At 37.9% G+C, this 26,024-nt stretch overlaps 2 protein-coding genes across 3 annotated transcripts in view; one reads left to right on the top strand and one right to left on the bottom strand.

Moving 5' to 3' along the window:
- USP53 (ubiquitin specific peptidase 53) overlaps positions 1-21,341 on the top strand; it is a 57,389-nt gene extending 36,048 nt beyond the window's left edge. For both annotated transcript variants that reach the window (XM_080916473.1, XM_080916474.1), the window contains 7 exons: positions 1,955-2,117; positions 2,556-2,708; positions 3,541-3,684; positions 4,586-5,318; positions 7,059-7,135; positions 17,107-17,203; positions 18,587-21,341. In XM_080916473.1, coding sequence (XP_080772599.1) covers positions 1,955-2,117; positions 2,556-2,708; positions 3,541-3,684; positions 4,586-5,318; positions 7,059-7,135; positions 17,107-17,203; positions 18,587-19,496 — 2,277 coding nt within the window. In that variant the 3' untranslated portion in view covers positions 19,497-21,341. The remainder of the gene's footprint in view (positions 1-1,954; positions 2,118-2,555; positions 2,709-3,540; positions 3,685-4,585; positions 5,319-7,058; positions 7,136-17,106; positions 17,204-18,586) is intronic.
- Positions 21,342-23,071: 1,730 nt separating this feature from the next.
- On the bottom strand, positions 23,072-25,067 carry ARLN (allregulin). Its single transcript, XM_080915394.1, has 2 exons — positions 24,683-25,067; positions 23,072-23,845 (listed from the first exon to the last, which is right to left on the bottom strand). Coding segments are annotated over exons 1-2 (198 nt in total). The 5' UTR covers positions 24,880-25,067; the 3' UTR covers positions 23,072-23,844.
- Positions 25,068-26,024: the final 957 nt, after the last annotated feature.

Below are 26,024 nucleotides of genomic sequence, written 5' to 3'. Positions count from 1 at the left end.
GAGCCGCCTTTCCGGCTGGTGGTTGGGCCAGGCTCTGCTCTGAGTCCTGAAGTCCTCTCCGGGTCTGTTTGTCTTTCTTCTTTTGGTTTTCTTGCTTAGGAGTTTTCTTGTTTTTACTATGATGTAGTTCCCCTCGTTGTATTGGGTTTTCCACCTATAATTCGTTGTAGTGCTGGGTTTGTGGTCAGATATTGTGTAAATTTAGTTTTTTTCTTGGAATATAAGTGACTATATACTAACTCTGTTTATATGTGATAAAACTAAAAATCAGCCTTGTAGAGATTAAATGTGTGGTTTCCAGGTAGAAGGAGGGAAGGATTTAGAGCAAGGATTATATAATGCTGTACATGGCTAAGACACTGACTCATATGAGGCCAGCTAATTGTATTGCATGTTAATCTACTTCAATAAAATCAAGTATTTGTAAAAGGAAAAAAAAAACACTGCATTTGGATACCTAGTGCTTTTTTATAGGAAGGTATGATATTCCACTTTGACATTTTAGAATTTGTACTGGCTAACTATATAGCACAAATTGTCAAAATTTGGAGGAATATCAGTTATTAATCATTTGAAGCTTTCCTTTTAGATTGGTTCATGTTTATGAGGTCGACAAGTACGGAGATAGCCAGAAATCATGGAAAAGCCTGGGGTTCTAGTTACTAGAAAGCCTGGTGGGAAGAGGATTGTTGTTTAATTTATAAACATTAAAATGTACTGAAGTGCTCTTTTAATGATGTATAAAAGACCTGACTGTGATGCTTAAACATTTTTCTTTGTGGTTAATAGTGGTTTGCACCATATACTCTGTGTGTGGGGGGGGGGGGGGGGGAGGGAGGGAGGGAGGGAGGGAGGGAGAGATTGGTTGATTGATTGATTTAAGTGGGCAAGAGAGAGAGAAGAGAGAGATCTATTCAAATATCTCACCAATTTTTTAAATTGAATATCCTCTTATTAAGTTCTAGGACTTTTTATTCTGCACACAAGTCCTTTATTATTTACAAGCTGTTTACTTTCAGTTGCTTCCCGAGACAGAGTTTCATTGTGTAGCACTGACTGGCCTGGAACTTACAATGTAAACCGTGCTGGCCTTAGGCTCCAAGAGATCCCATGTTAGCCTGAGTGCTGGGATTAAAGGTGTGTGCCACCACATCTGGCTGGCCACTTTCAGTTTCTTCATGACACAGCTTCCCAAGAGCAAATGTTATAACTTAATTTGATGAAGTCAGATTTACTATTTGTTTTCTTCTCTGAGCTTGTTTAGTGAAGATTTTCTCTTTGCATTTCCTGAGATGATGCTTCATTTAGGGGGCTATAAGCAGGAGTTTTCTCTTTGGCTATCCAGCTTTCCAGCATTGTTTGCTAAGCAAATTCCTGTATATTTCTTTATTGATTTGCCTTGGACACTAGTCAGTCAACCATGTGTATGAAAAGCTGCTTAAAATGTAGTGAGTATTCTAGGCATGGTGGCTTACATCTGTATCTGACAAGCTGAAATGGGGAATTTCCATGAGTTCAGTAGGTTTATATGTGTATAAAAATAAAATTTAATAATTGAATCTTGGTACAGAAAGTATCATTTTACCTGTTGATTTTTTTACATTTGTGTGTATGTAGGGAGAGGGAGTACACATGCTAAAGCATGTGTGTGGTCCAAGCATAGTCTCACCAGATCTCACCTTCCACCATGTGGGTCCTCAGGCTCAAACTCAGACCATCATTTAGCAGCGAGAATCTTTGAGCTATCTAATTGGACCCTGCCTATTATTTTTTTTCAGTGAGAATCTAAAATTTATATTTGATGTATTTATTGAAATTATTCATGATAATTAACTGCTGTCCCTGAAAGTCTTTGAAGTACTTTGAAATGTAAATTAATTCAGTTTCTTACTATTAATATTATATACTTCAGGAAATGGTTTATGTTTTATTTATTGTGATTTTGCTTTTAAAGATTGGAACCAGATGGAAAGATGTGGTCTCCAAGTGCATAAGATGCCACTTACAGCCACTTTTGCTGTTTTATGCAAACCCAGATGGTACAGCAGTCTCTACTGAGGATGCACTCAGGCAGGTTGTCCACTGGTCACATTACAAATCGGTTGAAGAAAATATGGGTAATTTCTTTTAAAAAATATTTTTTGGCATTTTTCATTTATTATAATCAACTACTGAATGTCAGTCAAATGAAATTCAGGATAGTTTTACTATATTTTGTTGATCTTTTCCAAGAAACTTTTCCTTGCCAGTAGCCTCAGAAGTACTGTTAGGAATCCCCCACTGTGGTCAGTGTGGTGGACACAGAACACAGAAGAGGCTATCGGCAGTTCTTTCTGTGAGTGAATTCTGAGATTGTAAATGTTTGGCAACCAGAAAAGTCTGAAGCAGCAAAACAGGGTTGGATGCATTACGAAGCGAGTAAAGCCCTGAGTGACGTCAGCCCTCGGATATTAACTTATTTTTGTCTAGGGTATTAAAAATGTCTGAAAAAGGACTTAAATTCATCCTTTCTTCTAATAAGAAAGAAATGATGTATTTTTAACTGTCTTTTTAAGGATGTGGAAGGCCTATCATTTATAAACCAGATAATTCAAAGGAAAATGGATTTGGTGGTCAGACGAAACAGAAAGAAAATCAGAAATTTCACACTGATAATATTTCCTCCTTTAATCGGAGCCAGATGCAGACAAGTGGAAGGAGAGCACCAGGTATGTTTTCACGCTGTTGATGTGCAGTGTCTGTAAACAGCTGAGCATCTCTCTCTGTTACTGGACCTGTAATTCCCGGTGAGAGCTGAACATGAGGCTAAACTGCCTTGCCCTGCCCATGAAGAGACAAGGCTAGGTAGATTTGTGTCTTTTTGTGAATGCATTTCTCAGAGTTAGGATTCTACTGACCTATTTGAGATTGTCCGTGCAGTGGACAAGACAGTATGGATTCACACAATTTTTGTGAACTTCGGCCAGCATTTAATTACTGTAGGCTTTAATATCTATAACATGAGTTGTGTATAGTTATGGTATGCACCTCAGGGACTTCAATAAATAAGAATACTTAGAGCACAGCAGTTTCCATCCTTTTTCTTTACACTTGTTTTAAGGACTAGAGAAAATGGATGTAAGGAAAGTATGGGTCTCCAGTGTCCAGAAGAATCATGCTGAGCATTAGTTAAACATAAAATGAGTCCTTTATGTTCTTTGTTTTTTTAAGTTACATTTGTCTGTCTGTCTGTCTGTCTCTCTCTGTGTGTGTGTGTGTGTGTGTGTGTGTGTGTGTATGTATGTGTGTCTGTGTCTGTCTGTCTGGATGAAGGTGAGAGGACACTTTTGGGAGTTGTTGTTTTCTTTCTATTACATGAGTCCCAGAGATTGGATCAGGTTGGCAAGATTGACAGTAGGTGCCCCTCCCCATGGAACTGTTTCAGTGGGCCATAGCACTTTCAAGTATAGATTTTTTTTTTCAGTTCAAGGTTTATTTTTGTAGAATGTAGAACAACTTGAAAAATAATGTATATCGTTATAAGAATGTTTTCTTTTATAGTTAAGTTAAGCCATGATCAAAGAGAAAAGATAAAAGACATTTCCAGAGAATGTGCTCTGAAAGCCATTGAACAGAAAAATGCACTTTCTTCTCAACGGAAAGATTTAGAAAAAGGACAAAGGAAAGATACAGGCCGGCACAGGGGTAAGTTAAACACTTAGAGCATTAACTTTAAAAGACCAGTACAAATCTTATTTTGAAATGGTGTTTTCTAGAATACTATGTATATTTACATATTACATTTTAGATATTTACATGTTTTTCAGTATGATTTCTTGAATGCCTCTATTAAATTAAATGTAACATGAAAATTTTTTCCAGTTCCTATTTAATTGTTACAAACGGTTTCTCACTGCCCATACTTCTGTTATTAATATAGTAGTTTTCAGTGCATTATAAATGTAACCTTTTTAGATTTTTATGGTGTTTTAATGGTTATAGTAACTTGTCCACTGAATTTTAAATGCTGAGCTCAGAGGCTTTCTACAGTGATATCCTGTTATGTGCAGCTTTATATCTATTTTGGTGTGTAGATGTGACATGACATTCCTAAGATGGTCACTGCTTCAGGGTATATTTGTATCTGGTTTGGACAGATGCCCTCTGTTGTCCTGGAAGACTGACAAAAACCTCACAACCCAAGTGACATTGTGTCTCATTCTTGAACTTAGTTTGAAAGTTTTTAGCAACATGGCAAATATATTTATGATTTTTGATAATTATAAGTGAGCCAAATGCTTAATTCTTTTACCAAAAAAAAAAAACCCTTTTATGATCTACTTTATAGGTCTTTTTAAAGCCCAGTTAATTCTATAAATATCTCATTTGTAAATTAACAGTAAAGCATTGTTTCTGTTCAGTTGGATGGGTTTGATCTTACTATATAAGCCCAGGCCAGCTTCAAACTCAGCTTCAAACTTTGTGCTTCACTATTTTAGCTGCCCAAGTGCTGATGTGACAGGTGTGCACCACACCTAACTTCACATAATGTACTTTTTAATCCTAAATCGGTTTGTGATGTATTTTAATTATTATTATTTCTAAGATTTGGTTGATGAAGACTTGTCATCTTTCAAGTCTGGATCACCTCCTGCCTCAGATGGCTTTAGACAACAAGGGAGCCCCCATCTCTACCACAGCCAAGGCAAAGGACCTTATAAACTTGACCGAGCTGCCCATGAGAGCTACACTTCGGGAAAAGTGATGAGTTCAAGCAAATCCCAGAATCCTCTTGTTCCTGGAGAGAAAACAATAAGCAAAGCTAAGAGTGACAGCGGCACTGGATATGATACAGACAGCAGCCAAGATTCAAGGGACAAAGGAGGCAGCTGCGGTAGTAGGACTAAAAGCCGCCACCGAGGCTGGAAACCCATGAGAGAAACATTAAACGTCGATAGTGTTTTTAGTGAAAGCGAGAAAAGACAGCACAGTCCAAGACAGAAGGTAGATATCGGGAACAGACCTAAGTGTAGCAAGGACCAGAGTTGTAATAACTGGCCAAAAGGAAACCCAAAGCAAAAAGGCTTAATGACCATATATGAAGATGAAATGAAGCAAGAGGCAGGAAGCAGAAGTTCCCTTGAAACTAATGGAAAAGGAGCAGAGAAAAACGCAGGCGCCGCAGAGAGCAGAGGTCCTGGTTCCAGCTGGCAGATGCAGAGGACAGAGTCTGGGTATGAGAGCAGTGATCATGTCAGTAACGGATCTGCCAGCTTGGACTCCCCTGGTGTTGATGGAAATGTGGCAGTCATGGATGTTGGTGGTGGTAAAACCTGCAGGTAATACACAGTCAACACTTCCTCCCTCGTTGTTCCTATCTGTGGGGGGGGGGGGTGTGTACCATGTTTGTGGGAGTACCTGGGGAGGTCAGAAGAAGTCAGTGGGTCCCTTGCAAGTTGGTGTTACAGACTGTGAACCTCATGTGGGTACTGGGAACCCAACTCTGGTCCTCTGGAAGAGTAAGAAGTGCTTTAACTGCTGTGCCACCTCTCCAGACCCTTCTTTTCTTTTCTAAAATGTTTTTCTGCTTTGAAGCTGTTATGCAAATACTGGACTGAACTTAGGCAAATGAGACTTAGGCTTTCTTAGTCAGCATTCATTTGTCCCTACTAGGTGAGCAGTCCACCTCCACCACATCCTCCACGGTCACTACCATTCTCACCAATTATTGGAAATAATTTTATAGGTTTGGGTTCATTGAATTGTTAGGGAAACATTATGAAATTAGAATGAAGAGAAAGACCTAGTATATTACAGCTTATTTGAGATTTCATATTTTCAACTTAAATAGTTATTTCCTAACTCTAAAATAATGACTGTGTGGTTTTAGTAAACTTGAAAAACACAGAGGTACAGCTATTTTCATTATCATCAATTTGATTTTTTAAAAATAAATTTATTTGGGTTTGTTTGTGTGTGTGTGTGTGTGTGTGTGTGTGTGTATGTGTATGAATGTTTGGCTTGTTTCTCTGGCACCACACCTATGCCTGGTGCCTACTGGGGCCAGAAAGAGGGTATTGGACCCTTGTGAGTAACAGGCAGTTGTGAGCTGCTATGTGGTTGTTCGCAATTGAGCTCAAGTCCTCTGGAAGAACAGCTAGTACTCTGCATCACTGAGCCATCTCTCAAGTCCGTAATTATTAATTTTTCATGGGCTTTAAAATGTTGACTTAAATTGGTATCTTAGTTTTAAGCTAATTGTTGAATTCTTCCATATATATGTCATATAAATTATCATCTCTGATATTTGTATCTCAAAACTGGTTTTTTTTTTTCTGTTATTACAAACCAGTTCCATGGAAGGAAATATAAAAAATTCAACCATATGTTTGTCATCAGTTAATTAATTTTGAATACATATTTTGTTACTGATGTTAGCAACAGTGCATTTGGATTTCTCTGTCATCTTTCAAACATGCTTGTTCTAAGCCTGATGGCTGATTTCTTGATATTACTCTTACTATTTTTTTTCTGTTTTTAATTTTCAAAAAGTGCACACAGTTTTACCTAGTGCTTGATAACATTAATTCATATTAAAAGATCAGATTTAGAAGAATCAGCTGCTTATGCTCTATTACAATAATTGATTTCATAAAGAATTAAAGGAGATTTTTTCCTGGTGTTATAAATTTCATGATACTTCTTGAAATGTAGTAGTAGCACACATAAAGAAAGAACAGGACTTTGTAAAGATGGAAACTTGCACTTCAATTATTGGGCAAATTAATTTGACTTACAAAGCAGTTTCCTGTCATAAGAAGAGTGTAACTACGTTCAAGTGTTGTAAGCTAGACATTAAATACTATACATTAAGACATGTCACTGATTGTAGCACGTCAGAGGCAAAGCCAGGAGGATTGTGGATTGCAGGTCACCTTGAACTATTAAACAAAACAAAACAACAAAAAGTACACTAAGTCCCCACAGCAGCATTTTTAACAAGGGTATTTTCTTCTCCTTAGAATAAACCAACATAATCCACACTAACTGATACGCTTGGTGTGTGTTTTATCTTTCAGTGAACAGATTAAGATGAACAGCCAAATTATGGACAGTGTGGAGTGTGTATCTCATCAGAGCAAAGACCACCCAGAAGGTAAAAAATTGCACTTAAATATGTTGGATGGTTGCCGTGAAGAGTGAGTTACAGTATTATTGTTTGCTGTTGTGATATCCCTTCTGTCTTGGTCAGTATTTATATTGCTGTGATGAAAGCAGCTTGGGGAGAAAAGCACTGTTCATCATCAAAAGAAGTCAGGACAGGAATTCAAATATGGCAGGAACCTGCAGGCCTGAACTGATAGAGGTCAAGGAGGGATGTTGCTTGCTCCCTCCCACCCAGGGCCACCAGCCCAGGAATGGCACCACCCACAATATGCTGGGCCCTCCCCCATTAATCATTGACAAAGAAAGGCTGTGCAGGCCTGCCTCCTACAACCTGATTTTATGGAGGCCTCTTCTTAATTGAGGCTCCCTCTTCTCGGATGACTTTAGCTTATGCCAAGTTGATGTAAGATTATCCAGAACACCTTAGAAAAGCCTATATGGACAAAATAATTATTTTGACTTGAGTCAGGTGATTTGTGACTGTAATCCCAGAACTGAGGAATTTAAGTAAGACATAAATAAGGATTGTATGTCAGAGGCCATCCAATAGAATAGGACAAAGCAAATGGATAAATGCAGATAACTTTGTGAAATACTTTATAATATCAACAAATGCAGTTCTCGCATGCATGTGTCACAGTTACATAGGATAAAGAAATCAAACTTTTATGTATACTGTATAGTTATGCTGCACTTTTCACATTTGCTTCACAATGTTGATCTTAGTTTATCACTGAGTACCTGAGCCTGCATGCACACACACAGAATTCATAATGGCAGCAGCTCTGTCATCTTCGGTAGATGTTTAAAACTACATAGTTAGGTTGTTTGTTTGAGATATTTCTGATTCTTTTTAAATACAGGTACTTAGAGCTATAAACCTTCCAATTAGGACTATCATGTATCCTATAAGTCTTAGTACATTGTGTCTTCATATTTTATTTAATTCTAGGAATTTTTACAGTTTCCTTCTTGGTTTCTTCAATGTTTTATTTATTCAGTATTTTGCTGTTTATTTCTGTGAATCTGTATATTTTTATAATTTCTCTTGCTGTTGATTTATAGTCTTATTACATTGTGATCTCAGATAAAATTTTTAAAAATTATTTTACTTTTCCTGTATTTGTTAAGGCTTGTTTTGTGTCCTAGGATGTAATTCCATTTTGGAGAAAGGGTCATGAATATCTGAGAAGAATTTGTGTTCTGTAGCATTTTGTTTGGATATTCTGAAGTGTGTTCTTTGGTCGGTTTGATATGTGGTGTGGCTTCATTTCAGTGTTTCTCTGGTTTTTCATCTGAGGACTGTAATGGTGAAAGTCTGTGATAAGAAGTCACCAACTATTACTGTGCTCGGATAAATCTGTGCTTATATAAAGTAGTGTATATTTTATGAAGTCGGGTGAGCCTGTGTTTGGTGCATGTATTTAGAATTATAATGTCCTCGTTGGGTTGTTCCTTTACAGATTTTGAAGTATTTCTTCATCTCTTCTGACTAGATTTGATTTTGAAGTCTATATTTGCAGGTATTAGAATAGGGATGCCTACTCATTTTTCAGTCCTATTTATTTGTAAAAACTTCCACCCTTTCACCCTAAGACAGTGTCTATCTTTGATGAGAGAGTTTGTTTCTTGGAAGTAGCAAAGGATTCTGTTTTCTAATTCTGTTTTCTAATACGATCTGCTAGTTTCTCTTTTTTGCCTCGAACATTAAGTTAATACTGAAATGTGTATATTGATTCTTTTCTTTCTATTAATTTTGTTTGTTGGGTCGGTTGCTTGTTTTGTTGTTGTTTTTGTTTTGGTTGATTTGGGGTTTTTTGATGTTTCTTTCCGTAAGACTTTTATTTTTCCTCTCTGAAAAATTCCTCGAAGTAGCCTCTGTAGAGTTAGGTATGTGGTCATAAATTCCTTTAGCTTGCCTTAATAAATAGCTTGGCCCTTATTGCTTGCAGCTTTTAATGCACTTTCTTTGTTTTGTATATTTAGTGTTTGACTCTGTGACATGAGTGTTTCTTTTATTGTCCTGTCTGTATGATGTTTTTGTATCTGGATAGTCAATTTTTCCCAAGATTTGGGAAATAATCTTCTGTAATTTTTATTGAAAACTCCTTCCATGCCCACATTTCATTAATTTTGCCTTTCGTGGTGCTTCAGAGATTGTCCATGTGAACATCTGAGTGATCCTAGCCCCTCCTTCGCCTTCACGTACTGACATTCTGTCCTCCTCATGATCCAGGGCTTCTCACTGAACTTGTATTTGACCCATTGTATTTTCATATCTATCATTTCAGTTCATTTTTCTTCAGTATTTTATTTCCCTATTGATGTCTATTTGCATATTCTAGATTGACCTCCTTGTTTTATCCAGTTGTTTGAGCTCTTGGATCTATGCATGTCCTCTTTGACTTGTTTGAACATATTTTAAATTATGTGTCAGGAATTTTATCTAGATCACTGGGTACTATACTGTGAGACTTGTAGCAGTTTGGATAAGATATGGAGGATAGAAAAGAGGGCACGAGCAGTGAGGAACCAGGCTGGCCTCCCACCGATACTGAGTACTCTAAAGAAGGAGGAGCTGTAGAGGGGAACACATGCTGGATTCTCGGCTGATTCCCTGACTTTGTTGGGTGACCTAGGGTGGAGCCTGGAGTCTGCACTCCCTAACCTCAGATGGCAAACCAGAACTCAGGCCAGTATATAGGTAGGCTCCTTACTTTAAATTGTGAACCAAAAGTGAGACCAAGGTAGCAGAGCATTCCTTATCTCAAATGAAAAAGCAGAGCAGGGCTCCTTGCCATAAGGGGGCTTCATGTTCCGAGGCTTTTAAAGGATGGGATTAGCTAATCAGGCAGTGAGAAAAGGGGACATCATCAGTCAGGATATATAGGTTCAGGATTGCAGTATTAGTTGATTTTTAGTGTTGCTGTGATATACCTGATAGGGCAGTTTGAGAGTGTTAGGCACTTTGTTACACTGTGCCCATTGTGCACTGTGAGGATGGAGAGAGAATATACCATGAAAGAGCAAAATCTTTTATTATTCTCACCACAGAAACAGCTGCCGATCAATCGGGACACTAGACAAGGACTCTGGAAGCTTGTTTCTTCTGACAGCCCTAAGTAGGGGCTGAAGCAGGCTTTATACACATAAAACCCACGAGGATCTGGGCCAAGTGACAGTTGTAATTTCACCAATCAGAACTCGAGATTAGGGAACGTTCCCCAGTGTTTTTGCCCAGCCAATCAAATGTATTGGTTCTTTCTGTTGTTAGGAACAGGTGTTATGTTTTGGCAAACCATTGTTGCTTAGAAAGGGAGTTGGCTGGCTTAGGTAAAGTGGAGTCTGAAGTAAAAATGTCAGTACTTAAGTCACATTCTCAACAAGCTCGGTATGGCAAGGATGGTGTGACCATGAGGACTGAGGTAGCTGAGCTGCTACATCTGCAGTTGGGAAGTGGGCAAGGGTGAGTGCTCAGACTGAGTCACTGCAGTCCACGTGTAGCATGTGTCTCCCCACCTAGGTTCATCTGTCCTCATGTTCATGTCTAGAGATGTGTTTCCTCAGTGATTTGACAGTGCTAACTCACACAAGTGATAATATCTCCAAGATCTGTGTCTTGACACAATATACCTTATTCATACATGTGTACAGAGAGGGTCAGCACGGGGTGTTTTCCCAGCTACCAGTCAGTGTCTCACAGAAGTGTGGTTGTAGGAATGAGAAGAGCATAGGACAGAATCCTCTCTGGGCTCTTCAGACGTTACACTAGAGTGGCACTTGGACCTCTACTCACACCCACTGTCCACGGCGGCACTTGAAGCAATCATAATTTTAAGAATGGGACCATGAATTTTATAAATGTGGGAACCGAATTAAGTCTGTAATAACTGCAGTGATACCAGGGAAATGGGAGAGTGTCGTTTACAGATGCCTGCGTAATATCTGTAACAGTTCCACAGGCCGTAAGAAAGATTCACAAGGGCCATCAAAACTTGAGTTTGGAAGTCATATGCGATGGTGTGGCATTGTCACAGGGATGTGCTGACAATACCTAGTGGCTTAAAGCCAAGCAAACACGAGTTTGTGCTGAGAGGAGAGGAGCTGTGCTGCTGAAATAAAGGAAACTTTTTAAGTTTTAGAGCTCAGAGAGGGGGTGTAACTTCACAGTGAGAAGCCACAAACAACCACTTATAAAACATTCTAGTTCTTGTTTTTTATTATAGAGATTGTTTTTCAGATTACAAGCCTTGAATATGATTATTTGTTTTCATCAAATGTATGCTATCAGGAGGAAACACTTTATATTAAGGAAATAACTTTTCCTTCCTATATCAAAATGCCTGGCTTGTTGTAAAAATTCGATAAAAGTCTAAGTAACCAAGTATTACAGGAAACAGAAGGTTGGCCAGAGTTCACAGCGGGAGTCAGTGAAATGAACAATAACTGCAAGTTCAGTAACTGTTCCTTGCTTCCTGACGACTGCAAAACACAAGGCCATAGAGATTTTGATGAAAATGTCATTGTTTGCAGTGAGTTTACACATTTAATATGTGTGAGTGTGTGTTACACTACATTTCAGTAAGGGATGCTTTTAAAAACTCACCATTGTAATTATTTTTGTATCGCTAAGTACTTTACATCGTGCAACTGTCAGCACTATCCAGCTCCCAGATGACTGCATCAAAACCCCCTCAAGAAACTGGCAGCCATCATCCTGGCTTGGTTGGTTTGTTTTGTCACCAGTTTGGCTGTTCTTGGTGCCTCGTATAAGTAGGCTTATATTTATCCTTTGTATTTGAGTTATTTATTCATAATGACCACAAGGGTTGACCACGTTGTAACACATATAAATACATCATTTTCCCTTTATTTTTGAGATAATAATATAATTGCATCATTTCCCATTTCTCTTCCCTCCCTCCAAGCCCTCACATGTATCCTTCCTTGCTCTCTGTCAAGTTTGTGGACTTTTTTTTCCACTAATTCTTTTAACAAACATATATTTATGTACATTTGTGCGTGTTTATGTGTGTATAAACATACATATTACTCTTAAATACTTAAATATAATTTGTTGAGTCTAGAATGTTATTTGTACATTTCCAGATATTAATATTTGGTATTGGATAACCAGCTGGTGTATTCTTTGGGAAAGACCATTTTTCCTGCTCTCAATATTCCATAGCTGGCTGCAAGTCTTTCTGTAGGGTTGAGCCCTCCTAGATTTTCCCCTATCCGTGGTAGCACTATTGTTGCTTTGTAAGGATTTCATGTTCTTATAGCTAATCCTTTCCTCTCTGGAATGGTGGGCGTTTTCAGTTATTGCTACACTTTATAGCTACTGTAAACATTGCAAGTATGCTCCTGTCTTCCTGGTCTCCTTCCTTCCTTCCTTCTTTCCTTCCTTCCTTCCTTCCTTTCTTTCTTTCTTTCTTTCTTTCTTTCTTTCTTTATTTCTTTCTCTTTTTTCTGCATATCCAAAGGGAAACTACCAAGTCCTGTGGTAGATCATTTTCTTTCTAATTCTTTTTTTTAAATTTATTTTTGTGGATGCCTGTGTATTTCTGTAACTGTCTACCACATGTGTGGCTGCCCATTAAGACCAATAGAGGACATTAGCATTGTATTACTAGAGATACTATGTAATTATGTAGCCTTACCTCCATATGATGAGTTCTGCAATACAAGGGTATTCTTGAGGTTTGAAATTTTAGCTTCTCTTATAAAATAAATTCCTAGTAGGATTTTAAATTCTTTCAAATACATTTAAAGCATGGTGTCAAAAGAAATAATCAGACATTGAAGAACATAAGATATTTGATATATGTAAGGCTGGAATGGTATAGATGTGGCAGTCATGAGATGGTTGCAAGAAGAATTAATAGAACATAAATTTATGGTACAGCTTTGCTTGCTTTGCTTTGCCTTAACCTAAAAGAAAAATACATGGTCATGAACTAAGGCAGTGCCAGTGTCCAGAAAGATAACTTAAGTGGGTAGACACACATAATAATGAAAAGGAAGGAAGCCATGTTTTGGTATAACTAGATGTACCACTTACCAAAATGGGAAAATGGAAGAAGAGATACCATGTTAACTTTTAAGTTTTTGAACTCATCACCTTGATAAATGGGCTTTATTATTCAATGAAGAGTGGAGTTTAGAAATAAGGAAAAATTTGTGTTTTGTAACTATCACATATAGGATTCACTACCTTATGTTTGGACAGATTATTCAGTAAAATTGTATAATGGCAAAACAACAATATACAAAAGCAAAGAAGCTGGGTGAGAGTTAAGAGTGGGAGTCACAGGCAGATGGAGGAGCAACTTCTAAAAGGTCTCAAGTCTCAGGACCTGAGAAGAAAGTAGCAGAGGACACTACACAGAGGAACCAGAGAGGTGGGGAGCTTCAAGAAAGGTCACAAACAAAACAGAACTTAAAAGTACCAGCTTGGGTTTGCAACTAAGTCATTAGTTAAGTGATACAGAAGTATTGGGGAGCTGGAGAGATGGCTCAGCGGTTAAGAGCACTGACTGCTCTTCCAGAGGTCCTGAGTTCAAACCCCAGCAATCACATGGTGGCTCACAATCATCTGTAATGGGATCTGATGCCCTGGTGTGTCTGAAGCCAGCTGCAGTGTACTCATTACATAAAATAAATATTTTTAAAAGGGAGGGGCTAGAGAGATATCTCAGTGGTTAAGAGTACTGTCTGCTCTTCCAAAGGTTTTGAGTTCAGTTCCCAGCAACTACACGAGTATGTCCCAGACAGTATATTCACATTCATAAAATAAATAAATCTTAAAAAAACTAAGATAAGTCTTGGAAACAGTGGTACAGTGGAGGTAGCATTGAGTTATTTAGAAGTAAACAACCATAATGTATATAACATTTTCAAATGTCTAAAGGAGGGAGGATTTAATGTTCGATTATTTGGACATTTGGGGAATCTTTGTATCACTTGGGTAATCTTTTTAAATTTTTTTCTGAACTTTTTGAAATATAACTTTGCATTTTAAAAAACTAAACTTGTAACAATATCTGTGTTTTTCTTTAAAATGTAATCCCAGTGAAGAAGGAAGTTACTGACTCCCATCGTTTTAGTTTATTACATACACTAAAACACAGATTACTGTATACTGAGTTACTTTTACATCTTTTTGGTGTATGGTAGAAAAATCTTTTTAGACAATGTTTTATGATCCTTCTGAAATAATTATGTTTTATTTGTAAATTGAGTGATTAGATTCCTTTTCTTGAATGTTTAGCATTTGTAATTGTAAGTTGAAAAAAGTCTGTGAGCTGAAAGCTGTAATAATTACCATTATATATTTAAATCTTACTACAGTAATGAGCGGGAAATTGCACTGTCTAGGCTGATTTGAGTTGTGCTTCTCCATGAACCATGTTTTCAGATAAGGCATATATTTCAACTTCCTGAATATTGTGGAATTTTTACAGAATCAAAATTAACCTTAAAGTTGCTTGCCTTCGTATTGAGGTTTCTTTTGTGCCAAGTGTTAAAATTGGACTATCAGATTTACAAAGAACATGGAGCCAAAATTTTCTGCAAGACATGTGGATGTCTATGTCAGCAGCAGAGAAAAATAACACATCTATTTTTAAGTTAGTTGGAATTCTGAAGTCAAACCAGTGGGTTGAATGCCTGCCACAGTGATATTAAATTTTCAAACATGTTTATAAGCCCTCTGCTGCCTCCTGCTGCTTAGTGTGTGAATAATTAGTACAAAGAAAGAATTGGGATTTTTAAGTAATTTTTGTCTTTAAAAATGTTTATTATAAATTTATATATTTGTATTTATTGGGTATGAAGTGAAATGAATTTTTAATCCATATGAAATGATTAAACCATGCTAATCTATAGCTTTAAGTCATTTCCAAAACTTAACTTTATGATCATACTGATATTTTTAGAGTAAGAGTTTTCTTAATCAACTGTAATTTCCAGTTGAATTTTGAAAGATCAGGTTTGTTTGTTTTTAATATACCAAAATGATATATTTAGGGAGTAAAAGGGCACCAAAGTTAAAGTAACTGGATTTATAAACATTTTTTCTGTTTTCTTTGTAGACTTTAATTCATAGATCTAATGTTCAAATAAATTAGAACCGGGGGAATAAAAAAAAACATAAAATGGGTGATGATGAAAATGTCTACTGAAGTACAAAAGGAAACAAAAGTTTTGAATTGTATAATGAATTGGTAACTCTTTAAGTATTTGGGTATTTTTCTTTGGCATAGGGTGTGTACTGGTGGGCTATGTTAAGGAGGCAAGAAGATCATGGATTCTAGGCCTGTCTGAACTGCACTTTTGAAAAGATGGATGGATGGATGGATGGATGGATGGATGGGTGGGTGGGTGGGTGGGTGGGTGGGTGGATGGATAGATGGATGGATGGATGAATGATAGTATTAGCAGTTAAGTGGAGTTGGCAGTCATTTCAAAGGAAGTGTGGGAAATGTTATATTTTGGAACAGCTTTATACCCTTAGAAAAGGATTGATCTGCAACGGCAGTTGTTTCCATGGATTATATCAGCATTTCTATGCTGGTGGTAGAGAAAGAAATCTTTTAAATATTTGTTCACCTAGAGAAAAATTGAATACATGCTGTCATAAACAAGACTTCCTTGTGGCAGAAAACCAAGCTCTAGAAAGAAGAGGCAAGTCTAGACAGTGGGTGGAGAAATGCTTGATTTTAAACATTGCTTCCAGAACAAATAGTGAAAGGAGCAAGGAGTTGAAATGCCTGGCTGTAGCTTAGCGGTGTGCGTTCGGACTGTCATGTTAATGGTCTCTTCACAGAGAAAGCAACTGGAAAATGGCAGATTTTGTTTGTTCTAAAAATAACCAGCACTTCTTCGACCCTACACTATATATGTAAACTATATATGTGATAGTTTCTTCAAATATGAATGCAATATAAAACGTGATGTAGGCATAAATTTTTATAACCTGCTTTAAATAAGGGTTCAACCTCTCCTCTAACCCACCACCCAGTAGAAAAGTTAGATGAGAAAAGTTAGGATGTGGGGCAAGTGAACCTGTGCAGCAATAGTTCTTTGGGGGACGAGCTGGATCTTCTTTAGCTGCTATCTTTTACATGGTACAATATTGGCTTCTAGGTACTAAATTTTTTTTAAAGGAAAATTTGATTTGGGATTTTAAATTCACAATGTTACTTAGGAACAACAGTTTGGATTCTAAAGTTATTTTTCAAAAGCCTTTAAACATTCAAATAAAACTTGTATCTGTCACTGTTAGGATTCAGGGTAAATTAAGTCACACAGGACACAGTATGAATCATGGTTGTTGTGGACCCGACTTGGGCATGGGTCAGTGGTAGAGCACTTGCCTATTGTGTGGTAGGCCCTCACTTCCATCCCCAGCTTGGAAGAGGAAAAGCTCAGGCTTGAATTAGACAGATCTGGTTTTGCATTTGCTACCTAATTAACCTGGCAAGTCTGTTTCTACACCAGTAATTTCTTAATAAGATTGGTGCACATGCTTTGATAAAGAGAAATTGTCTTCTGTGCTATTACAATACCATCCCATTATTTTAACTCAACTGATATCACTAAAGAGTCCTGTGAGGTAGGTAAAATGGGTTTTTAAATCTCATCTCGTATTATAAAGGAGGCAGGTGTAAATGGTTAAGAGGCCTGCTTAAAGTTATTATGTCTTCACATGCAGGATTGTTCCACTGTGACATTTTCTCAGTAATGATCATACAGAGGGAAGGAACACATGACCCAGAACAACGGAATTGTTCTGGGATTGATGACACCCTTACAACATTTATTAAACAAATGGGAAAAAATGTGTTTTACTTGCAAAAGAATGTTTGTAGATAGCATCCATAGCTATGAACATGAGTGGATTAGAGTGTGTAAGATAATTTAAATAATTTTGTTTTCCTTCTCTCTTTTCCCCAGGCTTTAGAAAAGAACTCCAGAACTTGGAAGCAGATGAGAAATCTCATGAGCTCCACCCAGAATCACATGTACAAATAAAAAGCCATTTGATAAAAAGGTAATCATAGATATTTAGAAATAGGAAATTTCCAATTCCTAAATTTATATATAATGGGAACTCTTGCAGAAGGAATAGATGTGTATTTTTAATCTGAAAGCATTACAATGCTTATTTTATTGGGATTATTTAATAGCATGTAGACCTAAGGGCAGAATGCCTGCAAACTGTTTGGCACAGTACTTGACTATTTTACACATGTGGAGCAGGCACACAGAGATGCCGATATCCTTAGCTTTTCCTTATACTTAGCCTCAGATGCCTAATGCAAACTTTTCCACCTCCATCATTCAGTGGTTTACCCTCTAACACTCACTTTTGAAAACCAGCACAACTTTAAGTTTTCTTCTTTGTGGTCTCGGGTTCTTATTGTTCTCCAATTTCCCTAAGTCTAGAACTTAAAGAAACTTTTGTAAAGCACTTCCTTTGTGGCCTGACAGAGTTGACATCAGTCATTGTGGACTAGGTGAGCACAAGAACAGGATAGGACCACAGCAACCTGTGTAATAGCCTGTAGGTGAGCAGGCAGGACTCGGACATCCTAGGGAATGCTACTCAGAGGACCGTACAGTTGAGAACTGAATTAATAAAGCCAGGAAGTTTTCACTTAGTGATTTGCACTGCAGTTGACATTGGGTAACCAAAACCCTTATTAAGGAGGGTCTGTGCAGCTTCGATCATGCATGAGAACAGTGAAGCTGGGATTGCATCATGTTTATCTGCTGAGCCATCCATGCCTCTGTTTAACTCAAGTGACTCTGGGAAAACCACTTTCCTATAGAGAAAAATAATTATTTCACTTTACTTTAAAATCACTTACTACCTCAAGACAGTCTTGATTAAGATTAGTACACTTAGTACACTGTCTCAAATTATAGATCAGAATTTAAGTATCTCTGCTGCCTATAAACATTGTAATCTTGGTAGGAAATGTTTAATTATTTGCTTGTAACATTTCCCTTAAATTGTATATTTTATCATAAATGTAATTCCAGCGTTCTTAATTTGAAATGAGTTTTAACATCACATTTCTAATTATTAGGAGTGTGATTTGGTGACTGGATATATAGTGGCATGGTAGAGCATGTGATTGACAGGCACAGGCCCTGGGTTCATCTCTCATCACTACCACTACCCATCTGAAAAAGATCATTGATTTTTAAAGTGATGGATGTTTCTGGCAGGCATATATGTACTATTCTGGCATAGAGATTCAGGATCAGAGAGAATTGAAAATGTTAACAGCTACAAAGTAGTCTCCATTTCTACTGCTGTGCTGTAAAAGTATAAACCATAAGTTGGGAAAAATCAAACTACATGACAAATACTTTGCTTCCCTCTGCAGTTATTTGGCTTTATTTTACTTTTATTTTTAAATTTCAGGTCACAGATTGGTGAAACCAATGAGAAGTTGTTTCCTTCAGCCAGCCCACAAACACTTACGAGAGAGCATGTCTACCAGACAGATGAACAGAAAGTAGAAAAAACAGATAGGACCAAATGTTCCGAGTGGCGTAATACAGAAATTCCTGAAGGAACAGGCTTGCCGTTTCACGTTGATGAGAGCTCAGTAGCTGGGAAGAGACTCAACAGTAATGAAACAGTCTCACCATCTTCATTGTCTTCATCTTTGAAAACTGATGGGCTAAAACCCGAAACTGGAACCCTCATACTTTGGCCACAGCAAAATGTCACAGAACAGGGTTACTCTGAGAACTCTCTATCCAGAGAATTTACACTTCAGTCTGCCTGCAATGCTGATAGTTGTCAAATGCCAAAACTTCACTGCCACCGTTCACCACCCCCTTTGCCACCAAAGAAATACTCTATAACCAGTGTGCCAAGGTTAGGGAGAGCTGGATTTGTACCTGAAGTCAGGCTTACTGAGGCATTTAACACTAATTTCTCCAGTCTTCCAAAACACAGCCCAAGTACAGCCTCAGGACCAAGTTTAGAAGGGATTGCGTACATGGCCCAGGAAAGAGATAAAGAAACTATTCAAGTGAAGCAACATATTGCCAACAGCCGCCCATCCAGTTGTTCAACTAATGATTTTCAGGGAAACTCAAAAGCACTGGTCAGTATGTTTTGCCAGCAAGACCAAGACTCTAGTTCTGTGTGTCCAAATGAAACAATTTCATTAACTACCTATTTCTCAGTTGATAGTTGCATGACTGATACATACAGATTGAAATACCATCAGAGACCCAAGCTCTGTTTTCCAGAGAGCAGTGGCCGTTGTAGTGAAAAGTCACTATCTCAGACTGAGCAAGTAGAGGGATCCATTACGTAATGGTCATCTTGCTTAAACTTGTCCTTCTGAACAAAGATAAAAACCCTGACATGCATTGTAAGATAAATGAATGAACCAGCCATTAAAAATACCAACTGATAAAAATCTAACGATATATAAAATAAAAACTGGTATTTTGAAAATTATTAATCAGGTTAACATATTTTATGATCAATTTACTAGATATTTTAGAAACTTCCTTTGAGTGGTCTTGGCGTGCCTTGAGAAATAAGGAAGTATATAATTAATTTGCTGTATATAACAGTTGAGAAGCACCGTGTCTCCTACTACTTGGTTAGTAGATATATAACTATTGTACTTCCAGTATTCCTATGTAGGCTGGTGAATTTTGCTTCTTAAGAAATAAATACAGCATGTCCAAGAAAGCAGTATTGCTTTTGCAGAGCACTTTCTAGTGGGTAACCAAAAGATGGCTATACCCACATGCTTTTGACTTCTGTGATAGTCTAGTACATGTGGTCTTTCAAGTGTCTTTAAAAAAAAACTATGGATTTGTTATCTGGAAAGCATTTGCCTTAATGATGAACTATTTTTAATAAAAATCTCAAGGTCATATAAAACTTACTTTGTTCTTAGAACTTTTCAGAGTATCTATTTAACATAATTGGCCTTTATAACTTGTACTCAAAAATATTTCAGTTATGTAAGTTAAAAATATGGTAGTATATTATTTATCTTATTAAATTGTTTTCTAGCTTTATATGAAATGTGAAAGGTCTTCCCTTTGGTTTGATTTACTTTAGGCTGCTAATAACCAATGTTACAAGTTAATATTGGGCTTTTTATTGGGATGGTCACTGCTGCTTTGATCACTTAAAGTTTGCTAGATTGTCAATGCTTTACTATTGAGGCTTCCAGGTTAAATTTCTGCCTTTATATAAAGGTTTAATAATTTTAATGAAATACTTTTTCACTTAAACAGTGATTTGATCTCTACTACCATCATAGAGTGGAGTTTATTTATGTTATTTTTTTCATTATTTTGAAAGTAAGCTGAATTGCCTTATCAGTTTTGGTTTTGTAACAGGCTGAAAAGCTAACTAGTTTTAGCATAGTTTCATAATGACTACTCCAGAGAATTGAGAACTACATAATCATTTGTCTTTATTACCTCTCTAAATGGGTAAGGCTCATAATCATTACTTTAAAACTTAGCTTGACAAGCCCCACAAATTGTTAAACCCCAAAGCTCAACACTTGTTTAAGAAAAGGTACTTTTAGCTTGACTCAAAATTGCTTATAAGTGTTGTTAGGTCTTAGCCAAGTCCTATTTTTGTTCTTTTCTAGCATAATTGGTGATTGTTACTTTGTATTCTCTTAAGGAACACTTGAAAATTAAATTAAAATTTCTCCTTAAAGATTATTTTTTAACATTTTTCATATGAAGAGTTGTAAATAATGTAAACTTTGTAAAATTGTATTTGAAATGTCAGTGTTTATAATTCTTGCTTTTATAACATTGTAAAATACTAGAAAAGATATCTTGTTATTTTTAATTTTTTTAAGTTTAAAAAAACCCTATTTGGTCTATATTCCCTGTTGGGAATGTATTATTTGAAACACTAACTTCTGTATTTTACAGCAGTTTCATAGGTGTACCCTTCAACTCACTTGAGTTTGCAAACAGAAATGTCCTATCTCCTTTTAATCAATGCACTACTCAGTTAAAACCCTCTGCATTATGTAAAACTGACTGAAATATAAAAACTGATCCTTTGTTGATTCAACACAGAATAGATTCAATACATATTGTCTAATTAATTGTATGTATTTCTTATCTGGTGCATATTTTTAATCAATGTTTCTGTTAATAAGCTTGTAACTTCTTAAATAATATAATCATTGTTTCAAATAGTTATCTTCAGAATATTATATTTTCATGTGATATCAATTTCTTTTGGTTCAAAAAAAAAGAGAAACTCAATTTTAAGCAGTATAGCTGGTCTTTGCATTTCTGAATTGTGGTCCTCTTCCCCACATTACTCAATTTATGGAAAACATTAAAAAACAAAAAAAAAATTAAAGGTCACAGATGTTAGCCCTAGGATGTTCCTAAGATTTACATCCAAGAATCAGAACCACAGCTCCTGGCAGCTGGTCTATACAGGGCAAGGTGTCAGTTATTTAAACTGTGGGCAGTAAATCTCTGGAACAGTGTTTTGGATTGAAAGCAGCCATAAACAATTTGTAATGAATATGTAGGGCTGTTTTTCAATGAAAGTTTACCAACAATAAATCTAGATTAGATGTAATTTTCATGTAATATGAATTTTTCTATTCATTTCACAGTATTAAGAAAACCAGCTATATACCTTTACCCTAGCACTTAGGAGGCAGAAGCAGGTGGGTCTGAGTTCAAGGCAAGCCTGGTCTTAAAGAGCCGCACAGTAAGACCCTGCCTCAGAAACTGTAAAAGCAAAATCCATTCTCGACTAAGAAGCCTTATAGAAAATATTTGGCCCAAAGCCCAGGCTCTTTACTGTCACTGACTTCCAAACATGTCTTGTGTTTAGTGACCAGTATTTGGAGCACTTTACATCCTATAACTCAAGGTTAATGTCTCCCTAAAAAGTTCTTCCAAATCCTAAGCCAATTCAGATGCAACCATCAGAAGCTGCTTCATGTTTAGAACCAAGTATGAATTTACAAAGGAACTTACTAGATCACCTTTTGCTGTCTTTGATGGAACAAATGTGCAGCTTGCCTTGAAGTCTCATTTATTTCTAGTAACTTCTAAAGTGTGAGCATCATAGTTTACTTTAAAAGATTCTCAATTATCTGTAGGACTTGGAGCCTTCATGCTGTTTCTGTATGGCAGTTATAGATATGTATTAACTACTCTTGAGTTCTTGAGAACACCATATATAAATTAGACTCTCCTGTAGGTTTGAAGCCTAGGGAAGCTTGAGTTCTAGTCCAAACCTTAGCGACTGGCCAGAGTCTGAGAACTCAGCTATAGTGGGCATGACAGGAGAAACACTATTTTAAGGGGAGGGGTACACTACAGAGGCAGTAAGGCAGTAGGGTCACTGTCAAGGTACTCAAACAGTCCCAGCTGGGGCCCATTTTAGTTAACTCCAAGGTCAGTCCTGCTTGGAGGCAACAGCTGTGCTCTGAACCCAGCTTGTCCTGAAGATTCTATCTCCATCTGAGGCCAGACTGTATCAGCACAGCCTTCACTCATCCCAGGGTAGTATGCACACAAATAGATGCTCCAGCAGAGAGCTGCCTTCTCTTTTCATCCAGGTTCTAAAAGGAAGGATGACTGGCCACATCAGGGAGGCCTCTACTATTTTTCCATTTCCATCTATTTTACTTCTCTTCCTGAAACATAGACCCAGGAATAACGTTTTGCCATCTGTCGTGGATTCCTTGGCCCAAAGTGACCCAAAAACTCACCATCATAGTCTCCATACAGAGTAGCTGGCAGCTGTGGTAGGCTGGCTTGAGGCTCATGTGATAAAGTACATGCGTGACCTAATGGCAAGCAATTAACCTCCCCACTTTACCACCAGAGAATCTGACACAGTGAAACTAAATTCAGTGATTAAATATTTATTAGAGAAAATCAGTACAAATCAGGTCCCAGAATGTGGCAAACTCAGTGTCCCCCAAGTCCTGTATTCTAATGCATGTTTCAGTTACACTGTGCACAATAACCCAAGCAAATGCAGCAGGATCTTAAGACAACTGTCAACAGCTTACCAAATATTGTAAATTATAAGGGAGAAGAATATCCCCTCTGAATATTTTAGGCAGTTCTCATATACCGAATAGCACTAAAACCAACAGTAAAAAAAAAAAAAAAAATTACCCAGGTCTTAAAGTGAAAAGGAACAGCTTCCAACATGTTTATAGTAGTGGCTTTGGGATTGTGGCCTTTCTGGGTACCCATTCAACCCTAGACAACTATTTTATAATAGCAGTTTTAAAACAACAATAACTGAGAAAGTAAGCTTCACAAAGATAACTTTTTCCTCTTTTTTTTTTTTTTTTTTTTTTTTTTTTTTTGCTGATATTCACTACTATGTCCAAACTGATGCGTGGTAATAGTGAAGGGCCCAATACCTGTTGGATGAGTAAATATCACATAAATTTCCCTTAATTACTTAAAATACAGGCATTATTAAAAATATATATTATATATCATTTAGCTACAATCATAGAGTTTTAAACATTTGGTACTACATTAGTGAGGTTAAGGTCTGAAGGAAAGGTTAGAAGTCTGGAATTCAGCGGCTGAAAGTCCTCTTCATTGAAGAAGTCTATAGTGGTTTTCAGGATTCACCCCAGAAGCCAGCCACATTCTTGAATCTCAGCAACCCAGTCTGTAAAAAGCAAACACTTGTTTCCTTTATCTGCTTATTTTGACATTTAATGAGAAGCTGAACATGGATATTGCTAGTCTTTGCCTAGCCCTACATAACTGACACTACTGAGCAGGAAAAACAAAAGGCCTCCATTATTAAGTCATGAATTTTCTACCCAGAGGTGAAAATGAGACCATTATAAGTAACGAAATAATAAATCACTGTTTTTGAAATGTCTATCTCTACCAAAAATGGCTTATCAAAAAATCCTTATCTTTTCACTATTATATCACCCTTACCCCCATTTTCTGCCTTCTAATTTGCCACAAACCCGAAAAAAATGGGAGCAAAAGAAACCCAAGATACTCCATTCTTTGACACATGTAAGAATGGGGATACGCTGGAAGATAATAAGCGTATCTGCATAAATGTTGGACGAGTTTGCAGGGCTTGCGTTGAAATAACATTTTAAGCATGTGCACAACACTCAAATCACTTTAGATATAATCACACTTAACCTGTCATGATCTATTTTTTACTATTTGCGATATTTACTTTTTTTCATTCCTATTAGTTTTAGTAATTTTTTTTTTTTTTTTTTTACGGTAGATCTACTTATGGGTATAGGTTTCTAAAACTTAAAGCAGTTCCTCTGTGGTGGTGAGACTCGAGACACTGCAAAAAGTGGGAAGCCTAGTTTCCTCCACACCCCTCTTGCCACTGGGGTGCCAAGGAAACCCACTGGCGCTCTTTCTCCCAACTCCGCCATCTCTAGCTGCGGCCCCTCCCTCCCCGAGAAGCCTGAAGCTGTCGCCAGCCTCCGGAGCACGTCAACTCTGCACTCAAGATACTCGCCAGGGCAAGAGGTACACGAAGACGAACAACACCAGGTCGAAAAGGATGAAGAGCCAGAGATCCAGCCAGTAGGAGTGTTTCGGAAGCCCGTTCTTGCCGGACTGAGGCGGCTCATTTTGGTTCCTCCTTCCAGCTTCGAACGAGCCCCTCCGCTCCCGGACACCGTCGGTACCAGTCGCCGGCTGTCTCACCTCCATCTCCACGTCGCTTTCCTTCCGCGCTCCTGAGACTAAATCTGCAGGCCGTCGCGCGCCGCCGCCTTACAATCAATTCCGGACGGTCCCGCCAGTCACGTAGGCGCACCGCCCCGCTTCCCGGACCACGCGCAGGCGTCCTCCTTTTTAGGAACTCGCGCGAGCCTTGTTCGGCCACCCCGGAACGCGCAGGCTCAGCTGGTCCCGCTGCTGGACTTGGCGCAGGCGCTCTGTCCCACCCCAAACTTGACGCCGGCGCCTGCCCCGCCTTCCCTGATCTTACGCATGCGCTCTGTACCCCGTCCCAAGCTGTCTGGTGGGACGTGCTCTGTGCTGCAGGTGCGGTGTCTCACGTAGCTCACCCGGGCTTGGGCTTGCAGGGCGCGTAACTGGTTCTCCCGGTTTCGGGTGGGAAAACTGTCTCAACCCCTTTTCTCTGAGATGATGCCAGAACTTCAGGAACCGCTTCAAAGGATTCCAGCCTTGCCCACCCGCAAAAGTAGTCTTTTGTAAACGTGAGAAAGCGTGGGTTTGTTTTTTAAAACTGGATCCTGAGATTCTCCGATATTAACTTTGGAGACGACAACATTGTGTGGCAATATAAAAAGGTTGACAATCCCCGCAGGATCATCTCTCCAATACCTGCAGTAAGCCTTTTGGTTTCTTACATGTTTGGGAAGTTTGGATAATTTTATACAGACTTGGACGGTTGGCTCTTAGTTTTTGAAACAGTTTTGGTGGGTTGGACGTTGTAAGAGTCTATGATTCACCAAAGAATGATATCCCGGACTCAAATAGTATGAAAACCCAAAGAGTTTTATTCTGCCGAAGTCCAGCATGCTGCGGTCTCCCATTACCAAGATAGATAATCAAGTGTGCTTGCAGGTTAGATTTAAAGCACATTAGGGGAATTTTAGGGTAGATGGACTTGCCTCACTCTATTTCTACGGGGTATTTGGGTGATCCCAGGCCCTGCAAATAGCAAAGGTCACTAGGTCATAGACAACATCTGCTCCCAGCCTTTTGAGTGGAAAAGAGGTATACGTTTCCTCCATCAAGGTGACAGCCCTGTAGGATTAACATTTCTGCTTTCTCCAGTTCTTGTTTGTGAAACCTTAAATTCCACCGCCAGTAACACACTTCCTCCA

The sequence above is a fragment of the Micromys minutus genome, assembly GCF_963924665.1.
Source record: "Micromys minutus genome assembly, chromosome: 4".
Lineage (NCBI taxonomy): Eukaryota > Metazoa > Chordata > Mammalia > Rodentia > Muridae > Micromys > Micromys minutus.
The sequence above is the reverse complement of the archived record's forward strand: the minus strand, read 5'-3'. Positions and strand labels throughout refer to the sequence as shown.

Bases quoted from the DNA above. Each gene is read 5' to 3' on its own strand.
- ARLN (XM_080915394.1), bottom strand. From the start codon at position 24,879: ATGGAGGTGAGACAGCCGGCGACTGGTACCGACGGTGTCCGGGAGCGG.